Source organism: Lissotriton helveticus, chromosome 9 (genome assembly GCF_964261635.1).
Source record: "Lissotriton helveticus chromosome 9, aLisHel1.1, whole genome shotgun sequence".
Lineage (NCBI taxonomy): Eukaryota > Metazoa > Chordata > Amphibia > Caudata > Salamandridae > Lissotriton > Lissotriton helveticus.
In genome coordinates this window covers 1,064,576,472-1,064,598,006 of record NC_136070.1, presented here as the reverse complement: position 1 = coordinate 1,064,598,006, position 21,535 = coordinate 1,064,576,472, and the positions used below count along the sequence as shown (strand labels likewise).

General features: G+C 45.2%; 1 protein-coding gene across 1 annotated transcript in view; it reads right to left on the bottom strand.

The window, feature by feature from the left end:
- Positions 1-21,535, bottom strand: part of MKRN2 (makorin ring finger protein 2) — a 153,603-nt gene that overhangs the window by 111,809 nt on the left and 20,259 nt on the right. The window contains exon 3 of the mRNA XM_078661423.1: positions 12,210-12,391. Coding sequence (XP_078517549.1) covers positions 12,210-12,391 — 182 coding nt within the window. The remainder of the gene's footprint in view (positions 1-12,209; positions 12,392-21,535) is intronic.

The window sequence follows — 21,535 nt, the reverse complement described above, 5'->3', positions numbered from 1 at the left end:
CCTCTGAGAGTCCAATAAAAAAGAATGGATTTTTGATCAATGCTAGATCCATCATTAAGAACAATATTGCATTCCATGAGTTTGTGACAGATAGGAAGCCGGAGTGGATGTTTGTCACTGAAACTTGGGCCTCTGAGTCCTCTGGTCACGATCTTTCAATGGCCATTCCTGAAGGGTACAATCTGTTTCGGTATGACAGGCTCAGACGAAGAGGGGGTGGATTGGCCATTCTTTGCAGTACTGCTTTGCAATGTACGATTAAACCTCTGACTTCAATCTCAGACTCTTTTGAGGCCCTACATTTTTCAATACTATGTGCTCCTTCGGTCTCCTTCTCTGGAATCCTTTTATATAGACCCCCTGGTTCCAGAGCATCGTTTACCGAGGATCTTCTTAGAATCCTTGAACCATATTTCGGTAACCCTCGCCTGGCCATCCTTGGAGACTTTAATTTTCATTTGGATAATTTGGAGGACCATGATTCCACCAGGTTGGTGGATGCGCTGGCGGCCTGTGATTGTATCCAACTTGTAAAGACTTCTACTCATAGGGCGGGCCATATCTTGGATGGAGTCTTTACCAATGATGACAGGCTATCTGTGGACACCCCGGTATCCTTAGTATGGTCTGATCATCTTGCCATTCCTCTTCAGATGACTTATTCTCTGGAAGGAAAGACTGATCCCTGCACCTTCACTAGAGGACCAAAGAGGAGCTTCAAAAACTTTACGAGTGATGCCGTTGCACCATTTATAAACAATGACAGCTACTCTGCCTCGGGGGATGTGGATGAAGGAGCGGAACTATTCTCTGATTCGATCTCCAGGGCGGTGGATGAACTAGCTCCATTGTCCTACAGATACTCTGCGCGCCGTAAACCCACTGCTCCCTGGTATACGGAATCTCTTAGACTTCTACGACAGGGATGCAGAAGACAAGAGAGGAAATGGAGGAAAAACTGGGATCCACAGGATAGGGAATTACATAAGAAACTGCTAGCTGACTATAAGTCCTCGGTCATTAAAGAAAAACAGTTATATTTTACTAATCTCACTACTTCCCTTACTTCTTCTAGTGAGATATTTAAGATCGTGGACTCACTTTGTACTCTTCAGGTGCCGGATCCAGTAGTGGGCTCACAGGAGCTTTGCGACAACATATCAGAGTTCTTCTATAAGAAGATTGATGATATCTATACGGCTTTGGAAATGCAAAGAACTAATATGGATGATTCCTCTCCTCAAATCCTGAAGAGTTTGGAAGCCTGGTCTAGTGACCATGTTAACACCTTAACGGACTTTCCGCCCCTTACTTTGGATAAACTTGATAATCTTCTTGATAGGATCAAATCTTCATCCCCTCTGGATCCATGTCCTCTGAAAATCTTGAAGGATTGCAGAGCTACTCTGTTGCCACCTTTGCTAGAGGTGATGAATGGATCTATCACCCAAGGCATCTTCCCTTTATCGTGGAAGAGGGCGATAGTTAAGCCATTACTCAAGAAGCCCACGCTGGACCCGGAACAGCTGAAAATTTTTAGACCTATTTCGCTGTTACCCGCTCCCGCAAAAATACTTGAGTCTCACCTTAATTGTCATCTCTCTACATTTCTTGACTCATCTGGGTATCTTGATGGATCCCAACATGGCTTTCGCAAAGTCCATAGTACGGAGTCTGCGTTGACCATGGTGGTCAATAACATCCGTATGAAGGTAGATGCCGGACACACTACGGTATTGGTCCTTCTGGACCTCACCGCAGCATTTGATACCCTGTCTCCTTCCATCTTAACATCTCGGTTGAGGGAGGCAGGGATCTCAGGTGTGGCTCTTAACCTTCTGCACTCTTTTTTACAACATGGAGAGCAGAGAGTCAAGCTCGGCGAATTTCTATCCCCTGTTAAATCCTTGCAATGTGGGGTGCCCCAAGGGTCGGCCTTGAGTCCGACCCTATTCAACATTTATGTTGCACCCCTTGCGAGGCTAGTAAAATCTCAGGGGATGGAAGTGGTGTCATACGCCGATGACACTCAAATTATGGTGTCATTAGCCCACTCAGTATCTACATCCGCCGCCAACTTCAGAATCTGTATGCAGACAGTTTCTGACTGGATGCTTCAGAATTCTCTGAAGTTGAACGGCGATAAAACCGAGATCCTGGTCTTTGGCAAGGACCAGGATATCTGGTCTACTGAGTGGTGGCCGTCTGCGCTGGGAACCTGTCCTTCTCCCTCCCAGTCAGCCAGAAATCTCGGCGTTATTTTTGACACCTCGCTGTCTATGACCCTACAGGTTAATCGCACGGTCGCTACCTGCTGGGGAGTTATAAAAATACTCAGAAGAATTCTTCATTATCTCTCTCTCTCAGCACGGAAGCAGATAGTAGTGGCACTGGTGGGCTCGAGGTTGGATTACTGCAATGTACTTTATGCAGATGCCAACAAGGGGCTCACCCAGCGGCTACAAATTGTACAAAATGCCGCGGCCCGCTTTGTCCTAGCACTCCCCAATACTTCTTCTGCCACTATGGCCAGAAAGACTCTTCACTGGCTTCCTATTCAACTGAGGATTTCCTTTAAAATTCTTTGCTTAGCTTATAGAGCTCTGTCAGAAAGATGTACGCACCCTTTATGCGCCTTGCTTACTCCCTACCAGCCGGGGAGAGCGCTTAGATCTGCTGAGTTGAACCTGTTGGTCGTCCCTCGAGCCAAAAGAGCACGATGGGGAGATAGGGCATTCTCAATTGTTGCACCAAAGCTGTGGAACTCTCTCCCCCTTAATATTAAGACACAGTCCTCTCTCTCCTCTTTTAAAAAGGCCCTTAAAACCTGGTATTTCATCAAGGCCTACCCGCAATAGTTGTATAACTGTATAGTGGTACTTTTAACAGCTGTTACTATTTGGTTATGCGCCTTGACGCCCATTGGGCTTAGTTGCGCCATATAAATTGCTTTTAATAATAATAATAATAAGCACCCTGTGGGGGCGGCTCCTGGGAGTTCCGAGGTCAACCAAATCGGTGACTTCTCCCTTCTGTTCAATAATAGTGTGGGGTCCACTCCACTTGTCTTGGAGAGCTGCTGGGGCCACAGGCTCCAACACCACCACTTTCTGTCCTGGCTGGTAAACAGTCAGCACAGTCTTTTGGTCATGCCAGACCTTGTGCAATTCCTGACTGGGCTCAAGGTTTTTGGATGCCTTTTTCATGTACTCAGCCAACCGGGAGCGGAGACCAAGTATATAGTCCACAATGTCTTGCTTGGGAGGTTTGAGAGGTAACTTCTATCCCTCCTTCACCAGACAAAGGTGTCCCCTTACAGGATGTCCAAACAAAAGTTCAAAAGGGCAGTAGCCAAACCCCTTCTGTGGGACTTCTCTATAATCAAACAAAAGTCAGGGCAGCAGGATGTCCCATCTTCGCCTGAGCTTTTCAGGGAGACCCTTAATAATGCCCTTTAAGGTCTTGTTGATCTCTCAACTAGACCATTGCATTGTGGGTGATAGGGGGTGGTGAACTTGTAGTTCACTCCACACTCCTTCCACATTGCAGTCAGGTATCCAGACATGAAGTTTGCACCTCTGTCTGAGACAACCTCCTTAGGAAAACCCACTCTTGAGAAAACTCCCAGGAGGGCTCTTGTCACAACAGGTGCTGTTGTGGTCCTACGTGGGATAGCTTCTGGGTATCTGGTGGCATGATCCACTACCACCAGAATAAATCTGTGCCCAGAGGCTGTTTGGGGGATCCATTGGTCCAACAATGTCAATCCCTACACGTTCAAAGGGAACCCCCACCACAGGTAGTGGTATAAGGGGGGGCTTTTGTGGTGCCACCTGATTTGCCACAGGCTTGGCAGGTGACACAGGAGCGACAAAACTCCTTGGTATCTTCTGACATGTGAGGCCAGTAAAAATGAGGGACAAGCCTGTCCCAAGTCTTGTTCTAGCCTCTGAATAAAGGAGCCCTTCATCCCAATAAGTCTTAGGCGCGCCACTAGCATTCCCTGCAGCCTCACCAGCAGCTTGCTGTCTGAGGGGTTCAAGAGAAGGGCAGTCCAACTGCGCCTGCCTCAGATCTGCCCTGGAAGGTCCCCCTGTCCCAAGAAATTCAACCTGATCAGGCTCAAGTTCCTCTAGGACAGTTCCTTCCTGGGTCTCACAATCAGCTTCCTCAGCCTTCCTGAGGCAGGGGGGGAAGGCACTGCCTTAACCCTACTGCTTCTCCTCCTGGTAGGCAACTGGTCCATTTTTCCAGAATCCAGTGCCTGTTCAGTGTTGCAATTTCTGACCTGTGACCTAGTCACAGCAAGGACATGTGCTGATATTCCTAACATTTCTGCATGGGTCCTATACTCCACTTCAGACCAGGCTGAAGTTTCCAGGTCATTGCCAAGCAAACATTCTACAGGGAGGTCTGAGCTAACCACAACCTTCTTGAGGCCAGTTACCCCTACCCAGGAGGAATTAACAATTGCCATACTGTGAGTGGTAGTGACCTTCCTAGCATTGGTCACTAGGTAATTTTTACCTAGTATGATCTGTCCAGGGTCCACAAAGCTGGGCGTCACCATTGTAACACTAGCACATATGTCCCTGTAGGCCTGAGCCACTTTGTAATTAAAGGAGTTTATCTGTACTTGCCCAAGTTATTGGGACTCACAGTAGAGGACATAATTATGTTCCCATCACAGATCAAAACAGCTTGAGTTGGTATTCTGACTAGGCCAGAATCCATCTCAGTTCCCAGGGTTAACCCTACTACACCCTTCTGTTGAGAACCACCACTTGGAGCTGAACTAGGGGGAACAGTTGCCTTAGGGGCAATGGTGGCTGGAGCTGCTTCCTCATTTTTGCAATCACTGGTCCAGTGAGTATTAACTTTGCACCATGGTTTCTTTGGGCCTTCTTTCTTTTTAGATTGTTGGGAACCCCCACCATTAGAAGCTTTTTGGGGACCTTGAGAAGACTTCTGGTCTTTTGCTTTCTCCCCATCCTTTTGGTCTTGCTTCTTCTGATCACCACCTTGGTTCTGTACCTTCTGCTTCACCCTGGTTCTGACCCATTTGTCTGCCTTCTTACCCAATTCTTGGGGAGAGGTCAAATCAGAGTCAACCAGGTGTTGATGCAATTGCTGGTTTTGACAGTTGTTAAGAATCTGTTCGGTTATACAATCCTGTATAGTCACTTACTTTACCGCCCAGTAACCAACCTTCCAGAGCCTTAGCAGCACAATCTACAAAATCAGTCCAGTCCTGAGTCTGTCTCTTTTGGGTATCCCTGAACAGCAACCTGTACTGCTCAGTGGTTAGGCCAAACCCACCTATCAGAGCACTCTTCAGGACATTGTAGTTGTCAGCATCCTCTTCTCTATCAGTGAGGAGTTTGTCTCTTCCTTTGTCTGCAAAGGAGAGCCACGAGATTGCTGCACACTGCCTTTGGGGTACCTTGCTGTACTTTGCAAGCCCTCTTCAAAGCAGTTATCCACTTGTGGATGTCATCCCCAATCTGATAGGGAGGGACAATCTCGTTCAGGTTTCTATGGTCATGAGACCTTTCCCTACCACTAAAGTTGTTGCTGCCACAAGTGGGCTCTAGCCCACACAATTTCTTCTCTCTTTCAAGAGCCAGGGTCTCTTTTGCAAGGGCAACTTCTTGCCTCTTGATCCTTTGCTTGACTTCTCTCATCCTAGCTTTATACTCTCTTCTCTGAGGAGAAGTCATCCTCCTCTGACCAGAGGCATTGGACCCTATTGATGAGTCAGAATGTTCAGATCCACTGGAAAGGGATCAGGGCCTTCTATTCCCACCATTAGGCCTAGCTGGAAGGTTAGAGGGAGGCCATCCTAGGCCTTCTCCACCTCCAGTTAGTCCTGTGTTTCCCAGGTTAGGTCCATCAACCTCATCCTGATCTACATCCTCACATCTTCAGAGACCAGTGGGGCATCCCCATTAGGATTATCTTCTGATGAGGGATTGCCCCCATCCCTACTACCGTGGCTACTTGGGTCTGATGCATTTTCTACATCATGTTCCACTAAGATATCTACCAGGTGGTTAAAGGTTGGACTCCTTGTCTTAACTTTCTGACCACACACGAGCTTCTCAATTCTTGAAAAGAGAATGTGTCATACTTAGAAGGCAACCTTGGGTTGTCTTCTGGCAGAGGCCTACTAGGCCCTGCTTCCAAGGACATGACTAGTGTGGTGTGGTGTGTGCACCTACCTATACTACTTGTTTCCTACTAGAACACCTCTAGGAGTTGTAGTCAGGGTGTGCTAAGCCCTTACCACCTGCAACTGCTAAGTTCAGTAGAACTTATGTATATAAGACTAGATTCATGTGTACCTACAGGTACCTTGATATGATCTTTCAAATGATATTCTCAAGATTATTTGGTAAAACAATGCAAGTTCTTATCCCATAAGCTGCAGACCAATGTGAGAAGTTAGCCTGGCATATGATGTCCACTAGTTCTAGTGGGCACCTTGCACCAGTCTAATCGACCCTTATTGATGGTGGTTGTAAAGTCAACCTTATAGAAAGCTATCCTAGTGGTAGCATGGACCAGCAGTCATCAGGCTAAGACTTCAGAGAGCGTATTAAGCAAGTTGTTTTACCAATTATAATCCCTTGAGTACCAAATGAAAGGACACCACACAAGGTACACATCAAATATATATGTATTTATTCTAAACAAACCCCCTCTGCACTCTTTATAAGGTCAGAGGTAAAAATACAATACAAGTCACTGAGTTAATATACGATAAGTTGCACAGTATACATTATGCCCTAGGGGCCTCACAAACCATATACTAAAGTAGTGGTATAAGAACCACGAGAGAATTAGAAAGCAGGCCTGGGGCCTGTGGAATCGCTGGGGCTACTCTAAACAACCAAAGGTTAGGAAGTAGGAGGTCCACAGGAGACGCGTGCAGTGTCTAAACACAGATGCGGGTTACCATTGACTTTCTATGGGAAACGTAGAAGTTACAAATATACAATTTAAGGACACTTCCGGATGGACTATGATGGAACCCTTTTAAACTAGGACACTTCGAGAGTCAAGACCCACGGGAGCACCGGAGTACTCGTGTTACCTCACCCAGGGAAGCCGGGTGCATAGGTGTTTTTTCTTGTTGGGTTTCGTCGTCGTTTTCAATGGAGAGATGCAAAGAAGTGCTGCAGGCGACCAGAGGAAAAAGTGTCCGGGTGAATTCAAGGGTGGATCGAAGATCTGTAGAACCTGAAAGCAGAAGGGACGGAGTCTGGGTCACTTGCCAGTGAATGAAGATGTGAAGTTTGTCTCTTCAGCTACGAGGACCAGGAGGTGTCGGAGACGACCAGGAGCTGGATTCGAGCTGTCCCACGAAGGATCTAGTTGACTGCGGTGTCGGTATCCGGACTGGACCCAACAAGCCTTGGCAAACGCAACCCACGCAGGATGTCGAGAATGGCTTCGGTGCAGACCAGCAAGGTCTGGGGAACTTCTCCTTTGTAGGGAAGTTGGAGCAAGCCTGGAGCAACCAGGAAAGCAAGTTAGTTGTAAAAGAAAGTCTTCAGGGGGCTCACTAGCCAACGGACTAGGAACCGGGAAGACACGTCGAGCTGAAATGCAAGAGCGGGCCCCACGGGACACTCGTGGAGTGTAGAGGCCTGAGCTTCAGTGCAAATGGGGCTCGGGTCTGGGGCTTCTCGTACCCCAATGCACAACTGCGAGACACCTCGGGAGTCGATGCAGTTAGCAAAATGCAGGATGTCCTGGAGTTCCAGTCCCACGTCTCTCGTGTCCGCCACGGGTCTCAGGTTTGCTGGGATTGAAGGTCGGGGTCAGAGATGTCTGGAAGTCCGTGTCCTGTGTCGCAGATTCTTCGGGATCCGGTGGGAGCCTCGGAAATTCAGACGGGCAAAGTTGCTGTTGGTGCCTGTTTGAACAGGGTGGTCACTCCTTAACCACAAGGGAGATGTCTTCCGTCTTCCAGTCGAAATGGAATGTCGAAGGTCCAGAATTTCTGTATCAAAGTTTTGTCCAGGGTAATCTAAAGTCCTGGGGACACCGCTCCTATACTTATACGGAGTGTAGGGGCTGGACTACCCTTAAGGTCCCTCCTATGGGTGGACCTGGGAAGGTGTGTGGTTAAGCCTCTTTCCCTTTGTCCAGTTTTGCGCCAGAGCTGGAGCAGAGTGCCCCAGCAACCAGTTTGAACTGGGAAATGCATGGAGCACCTTGTGTGCCCCATGCAGTGTCTGGAAAGCATTCACTGAATGCAGCCCTCCCTGCCCCAATACACAAAAGCCTGTCTGGGGAGGTGCTGGCACCTCCCTGGACAGGAAACCTATTGTCCAGGCCTCCCCTGCCGGAGTTTCGACCAGCAACAGGAGGTCAGACTCGTGTCTGTGGCAGCAGCATCCATTTTGTGATGCTGCGGCTCGGTTTAACTTTAACCAGGTTTTTTATTTTTTTATTTTTATTTTTAAACATTTATATAGCGCATCTGTCACCTGGCAGGTATCCTGGCGCTGAGAGATTACTCTTGAGATGAAAGTGAACGGGGGGGGCTAGGAACGAGTAACGGTGAGGGGTTTAGGGGAAGGGCCAGGTTTTAATTCGCTTTCTAAAAGGAAGGAGTTGTGGGTTTTGGCAAATGTCAACCGGCAAACTGTTCCAGAGCTTAGCGGCAGATACTCTGAAGGATCTTCCCCCCGTCCTTACCTTATTGAATCTGGGTACCACAACAAGGCAGGCTGAGGCGGATCGGAGAGTTCTAGTGGGGGTGTACCAGGAAAACATTTTTTGTAGGGATCTGGGGCCAGTTCCGTGTAGCGCTTTAAAAACAAGACAAAGTGCTTTAAAAGCTATTCGCTGCTTCAGTGGGAGCCAGTGTAGCTCGGCTAAGGCTGCTGTAGCCGAGGATCTTCTGGTCCATCCGAGAGCAAGTTTGGCTGCGGCCGACTGGACTCTTTGGAGTCTGTCCAGCAGAACCGCTGGGGACTCTAGCAGAAGTGCATTACAATAGTCAAGGCGACTAAAAATAGTACACCTGACTATTAGTGCTCGTGCCTGTGAGGGAAATAGTGGCATAATTTTGCGTAGAGAACGCAATAGGGCCGAGCAGGTGGAAACTGTTTTGATTACCTGCGTTTCCATGCTGAGTTTGTCGTTTAACATGACGCCCAAATTACGGACACTAGTCACCGGCTGTGGTTTTTCTGGGTTTTCCGGGGGCCAGAATTCCGTGGGAAATAGACGAGGAATCTGGCTCCCGGCACAGAACAATACCTCGGTCTTTGATGAATTGAATTGCAAAGAATTTTTGTGCAGCCAGCTGGCTGTGTCTCTCAGGCAGTCGTGGAACGATTCCATGGGAATTGAATCTTCCCCCTCCCAGGAAAGGATAAGCTGGGTATCGTCCGCGTAATTTATAGTTCTTAGACTGTGGGATTTAATCAAAATAACTAATGGTTTCAAATAAACATTAAAAAGGATCGGGCTGATGGACGAGCCCTGGGGCACCCCGTAAGGTACCGGGGAAAAAGCGGATTGAAAAGGGGGGAGGGACACAGCCTGTTTCCTATCTCGCAGGTATGAGTGGAACCCGAGCAACGCGGTGCCGTCAACCCCTGCCTCTTTGAGTCTTTTTAACAGAATCGCATGGTTGACCGTATCGAATGCGGCAGACAGGTCCAATAAGATCAAGGCCACTGCGTGGCCCCTGTCTGCACGCATACGAATTTCTTCCATGGCTGTAAGCACCGCTGTCTCGGTGCCATGGGCTGGGCGAAATCCAAACTGGAAATTGTCCAAAATGTGATTCTGCTCCAGATGTATCGATAGACAGGAGCTAACCCAGCGTTCCACAACTTTCACCGGGAAGGGTAGAAGCTATATGGGCCGAAAGTTGGATAAACACTCAGGGTTCAGTGAAGGTTTCTTCAGCAGTGGGGTGATAAGTGCTTGTTTCCAGGGGGTAGGGACAACTCCGCAACACAAGGATTGGTTGCAGATCCTGCGGAGGGTGTGGAAGAGTTCAGTTCCGCACGCTTTCCAAGTTTTTGGAGGCAACGGGTCAAGGGGGGATCCAGAGGTAATTCCGTGTGCCATTCTCTTGAAGTCTGCTTCCGAAATAGAGGGGAGGACTTGCAAACATTCCCTAGGTAGGTGTACTGGGCTCAGCAGACACCCGGGGGCATAGGAATTATTTTGCGGAAGGGTGGTGTTTAGTTTGTTGATGATGGTCTCAATTTTTTCCTTAAACCAGTAACTACATGTCTTCTCCCTCTAGAAGGGTGGAATGCTACCCCCTCCGCCAGGACTGGTGGGGGTAGTATTCCAAAGTGCTTGACACCTTACATGACATGTTTTGATGAAGCCAAACCACAGTTAGCATTAACCACGAGGATTATAATGCATTTAAGAGTATATGGTATGGCTATATCATAGAACAGCTATAGAGAGATGGTTCGAAAGCTGCAGAGGGGCTCAGCTCATGCTAGGGCACCCTCTCACATAAAACCAAGCACTCTGCCTCCAGGATTGTTAAGGCCTGCCATAGGAGTGACTTATAGGTGTATATGTGTCTATATGTATATATAGATATAGGTATACTATATCTAAGTAAGGGGTGATTACACCACCTTACCCAGGCTGTGTGAAACAGACCTGTGGTGTCAGTTTGGAAGGCAAACCAGGGTGGCACAATACATGCTGCAGCCCCTGGTAGGCCTAATGTGCACCTATGCCCTGGGTACCTATGGTACACTATACAGGGGCTCACAAGGGTGACCCAGTAACCAATCTGGTATGTACCTAGAGTACATGGTATCAATTTAGAGAGAGAACAGCTGGGCTGTGGGTCCGATTGGCAGGCCCACAGCCACACTAAAGTCGAAAAACCAGAGAATCACAGCAAAAAGTGTGGGTAACCATAGGAAGCAGGCCCTACTCTCCTACAGCCACTCTGCGAATGGCCCCCAGTAGCTTCTGAATGGTGTTCTGAGCCTTGCGACTATCAGCCCATGTTTCTTTCATGATGCCTTGATATATTGCTTTACGACATTGTGGTGACTCAGGCGGACTTATTTGCCATCGGCAACGCTACCGCCCAGCAGGGGCAAAGTAGTATAGTCCCAACTCAGATCGCACCTCAAGCTAGCCTCCAGCTGTGGCTCCTTTCTCCTAACTGTCAAACATGGATCACTCAAGCCTTCCTCAGGTAATGGGATACCATCTGTATCGGCTAACCTACTTAAATAATTAGATATGCTGCCCTGCGATGTTCTTCTTTTCCGGTCCCCAATATCTCCTGGCCTAAATGCTCCTCCTCAGACTATTGAGATTGATTAGATAAGGAGAAAAAAAGGTTCCAGATCAGCTTGCACTTCTGTCAAACAATGGGCTTTGAAGTTGGGGTGAATCAAATACATTATTCCCTGCTGCTGCTTGCCCAGCAAGCCGGCCACCCACAGGATGTGTATCCTCAGATCATGGGCCAGTACTCACTGTCATGATGTCCTCAGCTGGGTCCCTCTCGAGGGCAGTATCATTCGAGCAGGGTCCTATCAACCACCTGGAGGTCGTCTCCAGATCACATTACCGTTAGGGAGTCAGCATTTTGTTCAGCCACCTCCACCTCTGGTCCACGTGCAACCGTTGACGAGCAGTTCTTTTAAAGAAATCCTCCACTGTTGCTGCGGACACAGTTCTTGCACCTGTTCACGTCAGGTCACTCACAGCTGCATCAAGGCTGCCCCCAACCGCAACTACTTTCACGGGGCTGCATCGCTTCACCGTATGGTAAATTTACTGGCTCCCGTATGTCCCACGGTACTGCAACAAGGATTGGGAGCGTGCTTCGGATTGGGTACCATCCGGGCCGTAGCAAGATGCTGGGCTTCCCCGGATCTGTCAGTCTGACTTCACCAAGGGCCGCTCGCCGCACCAACCTCCTTACAATGCTGTATAGTACTGCTAGGATCTTGTGTACTGTAATGCCCCCAAACAGCAGACAGTCCCGCTAATCAGACTGCATCTGCAAGCCGAGGGCAAGCAGTCGGGTGAAAATCAATGCAAGGTCGGGTGGAGAAGAGAGTCTGATTGACTGTCCTAGCACAGCTGCCATCTTGCCTCAATTACTGGTATGGGATATTTTGTAAAATAAATGTAATTTTTTGAATATTATGATAACATGGTGTGCAGAGGCACTTCTAACTCACCTCTGTTACGAAGTACCAACGTTTTCTTTTCACGTCTTCCTGGTTCTTGAGGTTTGCTGGTAATGAAAGATGTCATGGGATCAGGTGGGGGGAGAGGGATCTGGAAAACCGGTGGTGGTAAAGTGAGGGGTACTGCCGATGCTGTCACACCACATGCACCCATAGGTCTGATGTGATCATACCTTAAAAAAAACACCAAAAAAACCAACATGAACATTTTTTCCTTTTATTCCTCAATTAAACAGAATAACATGTTGAACAATAAATACCAGAACAAAATGGCTTGCCTGCAATACTGTTTTTTTAATTTATTTAATGCAAGTGGTAGGGCTCTTTTGATGACGTGCATGTTTCATACAAATCAGGCCCAAGTGTATGATAAACATGACCACACTAATTCATTAGTGAGTATATATGAAAGTCTCAGGCTCACATTAGTTGTACTACCAAAAATAACATAAATGGAGCAAAGACGAAACTTCCATTATGCCGTTTACAAAGGTACATGTACAGTGCAACACTGCAAGGCTTTTTGGACGGACATGGAGCTATTATAGAGGGAGGTATGTTTGGTACAATTGTTTGCCTTTCAGATAGGTCACTGACTGAGGGATTGTTCAGGGATACATATATGAGGCGCTGTACAGAAGCTCCCCTCCCAATACAGAATCATTGGCAAGTAAGGTGTAAAAAACATGAGAATTTGGACTGGGTAGACAAGAGGACTGGAGGTTCTGAGAGGATGCTACAAAGCCAAAATTCGACTGCAAGCCTGAAGACGCTTCTTAGACGTATGTGGGGATAAAATATGGGTTGGCATACCCTAGTAAAGATAGGCACTAGTAATTTAGCCAATACTATTTTCTATTAGCTGATAATATAGATACAAGTGTTATGTGGAAGGTAGACTAATTGTTATACATATTAGGTATGTGTGGTATACAATGCTCAGGGTTTTTCTAATATTCATCTTCTTATATACTATGACTGATGAGATTTTGATCATACTTTTTCTTTTTAGTTTAAGATGCTTTATCGGGAGTGTAAAACAATGTAAAACATCATTACAAAGTCGAAAAAAAACAGGAAGCTTAATAACAACATGGATAATGGACATAAGAAAAACAATGTTATAAAATATCCTTATGAAATATAGCTGTACTAAGAGAAAAAAGCATTTTTAGAAGAATTTTGTGGAAAGAGGAAAGAAAGAAAGAGAAGAGGGAGGAGAAGAGGAAAGGAAGAAAGAAGAAAAAGAAAAAGGAGAGACAGAGAGAAAAAGAGGAAGTGTCCAAAAAGCGAAAATGAGTTAGAGGTATTAAAAATGGTGAAGACCAAAGTTAGAGTACATTAAATAACATTGCAGAGATAATAACAATAAAAGTTAAGTTGACTTTCTAGATAAAAAATTGGTTAAAGGTAACCTAAGTAAGTCTCTTTTAATCATCAAAGGAGTGGAAGTAGTATAAGCTCTATCCATTCTGTGATGGTGACATAGTAAGTTCCACCATGCTTGAAAGGACATTTTTTAGATGTCTTTCCAATTAGAGGTAACAATCTGAAAAGTAATGGCTAAAAATAAATTGATAAAATTGCCAAAATTTCTGTACTTATCAAATACAGGGGAAAGATTGCCAAGAAAAACATGTGTAATGCAAAAAGGAATATCAGACAAAAGAATGTCATTTAATTTAGACCATACATTAGACCATAAGTTGTGTATTAGGGGACAGTGAAAAAACATATGAGTAGGATCTCCCAAAACATGAGAGCAGGACCAACAATTAGGAGAGTCAAGTAAATTAAATCTATGAAGGTCACTAGGGGTAAAAAATAGCCTGCTGTAAAAATAAAATAGGGGCTGTGTTGCGCTGGCGGAGCGAGAAGTGGTGTGAATCTTAGACCAGAGAAGGTTCCAGGTGTCTACGGAAAGATCAAGACCCAAGTCCTTTTCCCATAGAAGTTTCAAGGAGGATTTTAATCTGATAGAAGGGGAGTGGGAAATAAGCTTGTAAATGGTAGCCGCTTTAAATTGGGTGGAAAAATCAATTGGGGTGGGAGATGGAGGGGGGAGGAGCGGGAGAGGAAGTAGAAATGGGATTGATAGGGTTAAGGAAACAGGTGAGGGTATCTCTGAGGATACTGTAGTGAGAGGAGTGGTAAGGGGAAATTTCATATAAGGATTGAAGCTCAGAAAAGGATAAGAAAGTATTATCTTTCTTCAATTGCTGAGGGGTGATGATGCCTTTATCGATCCATTCCTTCTAAAATAAAGCGAGGTTATTAATCTTAAAGTTCTTATTATACCAAAGAGGGATATCTAAAGAAAGGGTGGTGGAAGGGAAGTGTGCAGTAAGTGAGAAGAAAATTAAAGCCTTAGGGGTCCATTAGGATGGCACACGGGACCGCCGGCCTTAAGGGCGGGGGTCACGGGGGTGCCATTAGGATGTGCCCGCCACAGTGGCGGGCACATCCTGTATTCTCAGCATTGTGGCGGACGGTGCTCTCTGCACCGCCCGCCACAATGCTGACAATACATCACAGCATTTACATTTCCAAAGCGGCAGGCACCGTGCGGTGCCTGTCACTTTGGAAATGTAAATGAAGGGGGGTACCACAGGTACCCCCCTGTGTGCACCCTCCCACTCACCTTCACTCTGGGGGCCCGCAGGGGGTCCCCAGAGTGAAGACCGCCTGCCTTTCCGTGGCGGCAATGCACTTTTGCCATTGTAATATGGCTGGCGGGGTCTAATAGACACCGCCACCATATTCAACATATTCCGCCCCGGCCGCAAGGCGACCGGGGCGGAAAACAGGCGGGCGGTGTTTCCCACCGCTGCGGTCCCCTCCGCCATCGTAATATGGCGGGGGGAATGCAGGGAAGGATGTCGGGTGGATTGCCGCCGCCAGGCTGGCGGTAGCCACCGCCAGCGTGGCGGAGGCAATCCGCCCGACTTCCTAATGGACCCCTTAGAGTGGACAAGAGTAGGAAAGGATATGCGCTTCGGAGGTGAAGTGAGCTGGATGGCTGAGAAAAGAGAAAATGGAGAACACTGGGCCTGTTCAAGAGCGCTCCACGCAGTGCATGGTGAGGCGGTGGAATCGGACAGAAAAGTCCAAATTTGTTTCAAAGATTTTGATCATACTGATACACAAGATTTGTGTTCTGATTCTACATAATAAATAACCAACCATTATAAAGACCAATTACAGTGCGTGTCTACTGCTTTCACGCGTCATGGCGAGAGTACATGCAACCACAAATATCCCATGCAGATGAAAGCATCTCTGACAGAGTTGTCTAACTATTAATACGCTATTAATACGCTACATCTAGAAGAGTCTAACTCGTCACAGAGAAGAGTGAGAAAGAACTGTCAGTTTTACTTTTCTATGACAGGGAAGCTATAAGCAAGTTCCCCTATGAACTACGGAAATCTTTCCCGGTGTGCTCCTCGATTTTGGATTGAGTTGTGGGGGTGGGGAGAGTTTCACAATAGGCTAAAATGCTTTCCATACTTCAAGCATCAAGAGTTTATATATTCATTATATGATGATTCTGTTAGGAACTGAAGACTTCCTATGAGAATAACTTTTTGAGATTTTGAAGCACAACTACATTCTTTAAGAATCCTAAAACAAGTTGCTGCACAAGTAAGACCTCTTGTCTCTCAGAGATGATGGGAGGCTTGGGGTACAGAGTCAGTTTAATTTCCTCGAGAAGCTGATACTTTATTTATGATGAGGCAGCAGCAATTACAGATGTCAATCAAAAAGACACATTGGGCTTGGAGGCCATTCTGTATTTGCCAGAAGGTTGAGAACAGCAGGGATGACGTCAGTTAGAATGAGGTTACCTGTGAAGCTCCAAAGGGTGCTACAATCTCAACTCTCCTCTTTACTTTTTCACATCTACTTATACCCCTATCCAAGGTCATGGAGAGTTGTGATCTTCATTGTCCATTGTATGCAGATAAAGCCATGGTCCTTCATGATCTTTACAATGGTACCGAGGACAGGTCTTCTATAGTGCACTGTTGGGAAACGGAAAAAGGACTGAGTGGCTGACTACTTAGTACTTCTTGAAGCAGCTGCATCAAATGGTCATAATTCGGGCTTCAGCTTCTAACACAACCTTTTCTTCGAACCGCTGATCAAAGTTATCATGTCAGTACATTACCAAGTCACAGTCTTTCAAAAAAGAGGGTCCCTTTCAATTTACCATTTTCATAATAGACTGCAAAGAAGGAGATGAACAAAGGGAGGAGATTGTTTCTCTTACGTGGATTTCAATATCAGTATTCATTAGTATTTCACTGCCTTTAAACTCTGTGAATTATTGTATTTCATACAAGTTTGTGCCTGGCCTAGGAGCATATCACAAAGGGTAGGTATTGATAAAGTACCAACAAATCTTTCTCTTCTACAACCCATGGCCTTGTAGTGTGGCCTGTAAAACACAAAGCTCAAAGAGAGCATATATCAAGAAGAAAGGCATGAAAGGAGTACCAATTAATAAAGTCAACCCCTTTAGAAAGGCACTGATGTTGTGAATCTATCTAGGACCCTAATTAGATATCCCCAATCCATGCCCTTATTTGGTTATAACAAAACATACCCTTATAAAGGCATAAGAATCATGTCCATATTTAGCCATAGCCAATGCAGTCCAAATACGGCAAGGCTACTCCCATAGACTCCTAGAAAGTACAACGTGTTTTTTAAACAAACCAAGCCTCCAGCAGCCCGGGAATGCCTCTGCTTTTGTTTTGATTTGCGCAAGAACTCCTGGAGTCCAGAAAGAACTGCTAGTTCTTAGTGACGTCTTATGTCCAACCTTACGTCAAACACGGCACCTTTCAGGTATAAATATACCAACGTTGCCTTAAGCAAACACACGGTGGTTTGGAGCAGAGCGGCTATCTACTTGCCCGACGCCCAGCTGATGCGAGAGCCGAAGGAAGCCGACCCTCCCATTTGACGCACTGAGAGAGACGCTGTCTTTTCTCCTGCCGAGAAATCCAGCTCCGGTGTTTCCAGTCACCCATGCGTGTTGCTGGGAGATCGAGTCCTGAGGCACGAGATACAAGACCTCCTTTATTCTATAACCAAGGTACGGAGCTGACTAAAACCTTAAGAGATTTCTTGATTCAGATTCTTGGCAAAAACCAACTTAACTTAAACTGCAACTTACTTACTCCTTCCCACGTATTAGGCTTAGGTCAGGTACACCAGGGTAGGCGTATATTAGAAGCACCAGTAGAGTACGTTAGTCAATGTTTTTATGTATGTATATATTTTATCCGTTTTAAAGTATCTAATGGCTAAGAAACCATATCAATGCTTTTACAGTATTATTTCATAATACCCCTTTTACTGTACGCACTTTACTTCATGATAAGTATTGCAACTGTGGTAATTCATTTCTCTTGCATGAGAAAGAAGACTGCTCAATAAATAACAACTTTTATTGAAAACGCCTGTCTCTCTATTTCTCTGCTCTCTGGTGAGACTAAGCATGCACGATTGACTGAGTGAAATAGTTGTCTATTGTTTTCACACGACTCTGGAGATATACTCTTTATTCTGAGGGAGCAAAGTTGTCATGTTTATGCGGTTGTCAGAAGCTAATCCCTTCTTGTCTATTCAGGGAAGTTAACACCTCCTTGTTTACTCGAGAAAGTTTCTAGTGACCTCTGAGCTAGCTGGCAAACCTAATTAAGTCTAACATAGTCAGTAGAGACCTGGATGACCTCAGTCCTACGTTTAAACTGCTGTTTATGTTAATCCAATGCACACAGCCTATAGGGAAAATAGGAACTACACTACATGGCGCCCAACGTTTGGTAAGGCGATAATCTAACGCAAGACACTAGAGTAACTCAGTTGTGCTTTTCACACAGACCCCTTTTTCCCGTAAAAACTCCAAAAGACGCCTGGAGTGGGTGAAAGGTTAATATCTGCCGGAACTTAGTAGGAAGAGATTCCTATGTATTAGTTTTTGGTTTAGTCAACGTTGAAGGATACAGTGTTCCAAAATATTGTGCACCTAATCTTTGTTTCCCTTGAAACTTGCTCTGCAAACAAAAACTTTCTGTCAGTAAAATGGGGGAAAGTGACGATGAAAGAGAGAGAGCTAGAATAGCAGCTCAACTCCTAGCGGATGACACAAGTCTCCGAGAAGAAGACCCGAATGCTATAATCATTCCGGTAAATGTAAGAAGAACTATAACTCGTAAACTTATCGAAAATGGACTATCACCAAGAGGTGGTACAGTCATATTTGTGGTAGAGGCCCATGAATATCGGCAGACAGAGGTATTCTATTCATAGATACATTTTCCAGCAGCACGCGCTGTGACACAAGATTTCCACTATTACAAAATAGAGGAACCTCCGGATGAATACGCTCCTTTCGAGGACGTTGAAATCCCACTGGCATACCAAGAGCACCTGCTCTGGTTTAATGGTGCCCTAAAACATCAAAATCACATCACCAGGCTCGGTCCACTAGGTAGACCAGGAGCCACGTGGCCGGTTCTAGCCAGCTACACACCACATCCCGACATTGAAAAGATGTCAAGTGAAGAACTTTTAGTTAAACTAAAAGAATTAACAAAGGTATACAGAGAATTAGTTCAATTGGCAATGGACGATATAACATACCGCCAGAAATTAAAAGAAACAGATATAGCAGAACAACCTTTTGAACTTGCCAGAATCATAGAAAAATTCTATGAAGAACTAGGTAGAGATAGTTTGGGTGGGAAACCAGTAAAACCCCAACTACTTGAAAATCCTGAAAAAACATTTATAAAAATAATCTCAATACTTCAAAAAAGAGTTGGGAGGGTAATAAAAATTCCACTCCCAGAGAAAAACGGTTCCAGTCCAGAGGAAGGTCTCCTCAACGGAGGAATAGATCTCCAGAACAAGGAGGCAACTCTCCCCAGAGGGAGCCCTCTGAGAAAAGATACAACCTTAGAGATTGGGATAAATTGAGGAAACCTGACAGATATCAAGATATTGATACACGTCCCTCTCGATCTTTTCAGACTTCCTCACAGAAATCGGAAAGAAGAGGACGGTCAGAACACAAAGAAGAGCACGTCAAGTCCAAAGACAAGGAACCTGCTCATCAAAGTAAAAAATTACAATTTCCAAACCAAAGAAGAAGGTAGCTAGTATTAAAATAAAAGATGCCGAGGATTCTGAGGACACAACTGAAAAACGGAGAGTGGGCTCAGACAATGCTAGACAGCGCAGCAGAAGTAACCATAGCTCGCAAGATCCTGATGAATCTTCTGGAGACAGTGGACACGAATGAATACATTCAAGTGGAAACTGCAGACACCAGAGTTAGCAAACCCCATAAATTATATGAAATAACATTACGTATAGAGGGGGACAAGACTAGGAAAGTAAGGGGTCTCTTTTGGGATAACCTTTCGAAAGGCTATGACATCCTGTTAGCTGAGAAAGACTGGCCACCAGAGTTTGTCAGGGAGTGCCCTCATGGCGAATAAATGATTATGCCTGCCTTCTCAAATCATACTCCAATTCATAAGAAAATACACATTTGCTAGAAAATGGGCAGTGGCCCAAGCTCCTGCATTATATAAAAATCATGTAGGTTGGGATGAGGATTCTCCTCATCATAAAATCCAGTTAAAGAATCAACCCACTACACAAAGGCAGTATCCTGTTAAGCAATAAGCTAAAAACAAGTCAGGGAGATCTTAGATCAACTTGAATATCAGGGGGTGATTGAAACATGCACCTCACAAATGAACAATCCTTTGTTTCCAGTCTCCAAGCCAGACAATTCATATCGTCTAGTTTTGGACTACAGACACCTAAACTCTTGTTGCAAAACATTTGCAGTACAAAACTCACACAGTGCAGCACTAATGAATAACATTGTGCGCAAAAAATCTAAGGCGACATTAGATATCTCAAATGGCTTCTTTTGTCAAAACATTGCACCTGAAAGTAGGTATTTGACCGCTTTCTCCTGCATGGGGTCGCAAAAACAATTCTGTCGACTCCCACGGGGATTCAAGCATAGCCCAGGATTATTCTCAGCAAGGGTAACAGAGTTACTACAAATGTATGATGATGAGGCATTATCATATGTCGATGACGTCTATCTTACAGACGACGACCTGGAGACACACTTGAAAAGAGTGAACACCATAATACTTGGGTTCGCAGCTGAAGGGTATAAATTCAACTTTAAGAAGTCACGAATTGCCCATCTAACTGTCCTGTTTTTAGGATATGAATTATCAAGTGAAGGCAAAAGCCTAGCATACAATTTCTTAGAGAAATGAGCAGTACTCCAAGCTCCAAAAATGCTGAAGAACTTACAATCAATACTAGGTTTTCTGAATTTCGGAAGAACATACATTCTAAATTATGCAGAGAGGGTTAAACCGCTCTATGAATGAATAAAACCTGATTTCAAACCAATTAATTGGACTCAGAAACATACAGAAATTTTAAGATCATTACAAACAGGCATGTTAACTAAAACAAAACTGCAAACACGCGGAAATATACGCAACCTTGTAATCCGAGTCATCCCAGGATGACGCGGATTCACATACCTGACCTCTAATGAGGGAGAAACGGTACCAATAGCTTACAAATCACACGTGTACACACAAGCTGAAATGAAATTCAGTTCTACTGAAAAAATTCTAACTGCGGTTCAAACTGCTGTAGCAAAAGAAAGAGCCCTAGTCCAAGGGAAAAACATATCTGTTTTGACAGCAGAATCATCCCTTCAGGCAGTAACAAGACCACACATTCCAAATGCAGTGGCATTAGATCCAAAATGGATACAATGGGAAAATTATCTTGCTGCAGAAGACGTGAAACACGCTTTTGATCCAAAAATGAAAAAACTAAAAGATCTAGAATACGAACAGGAATATTCTCTGCCAATCGAAATTCTGCCTCTCGAACAATACAGCTACGTAATCTATACGGACAGATTTGCACAGCACTACGTTGTGGGAAAACAAACTTACAATGCAGCGTGCGCGATTGTTAAAGGTCGCTGGCGCTTAGGTAAATTCAGAGCATTAATAACTAAAACTGAATCACTCAGAAACTGTACAGCTCAGCGAGCTGAAATAAGATCTTTTAAGATGGCGCTTGAAAATGCTGATCGCGAATTCCCCACACTAATAGTGTGCGATTCGCATTTCTGCGTCCAGTCTTACAATAATGACATGCAGACATGGATCAAAAACGGTTACAAAGATGACACAGGTGCCACAATAAAGCATAAAAAGCTTTGGGAACAAGTAGTTCTTTTA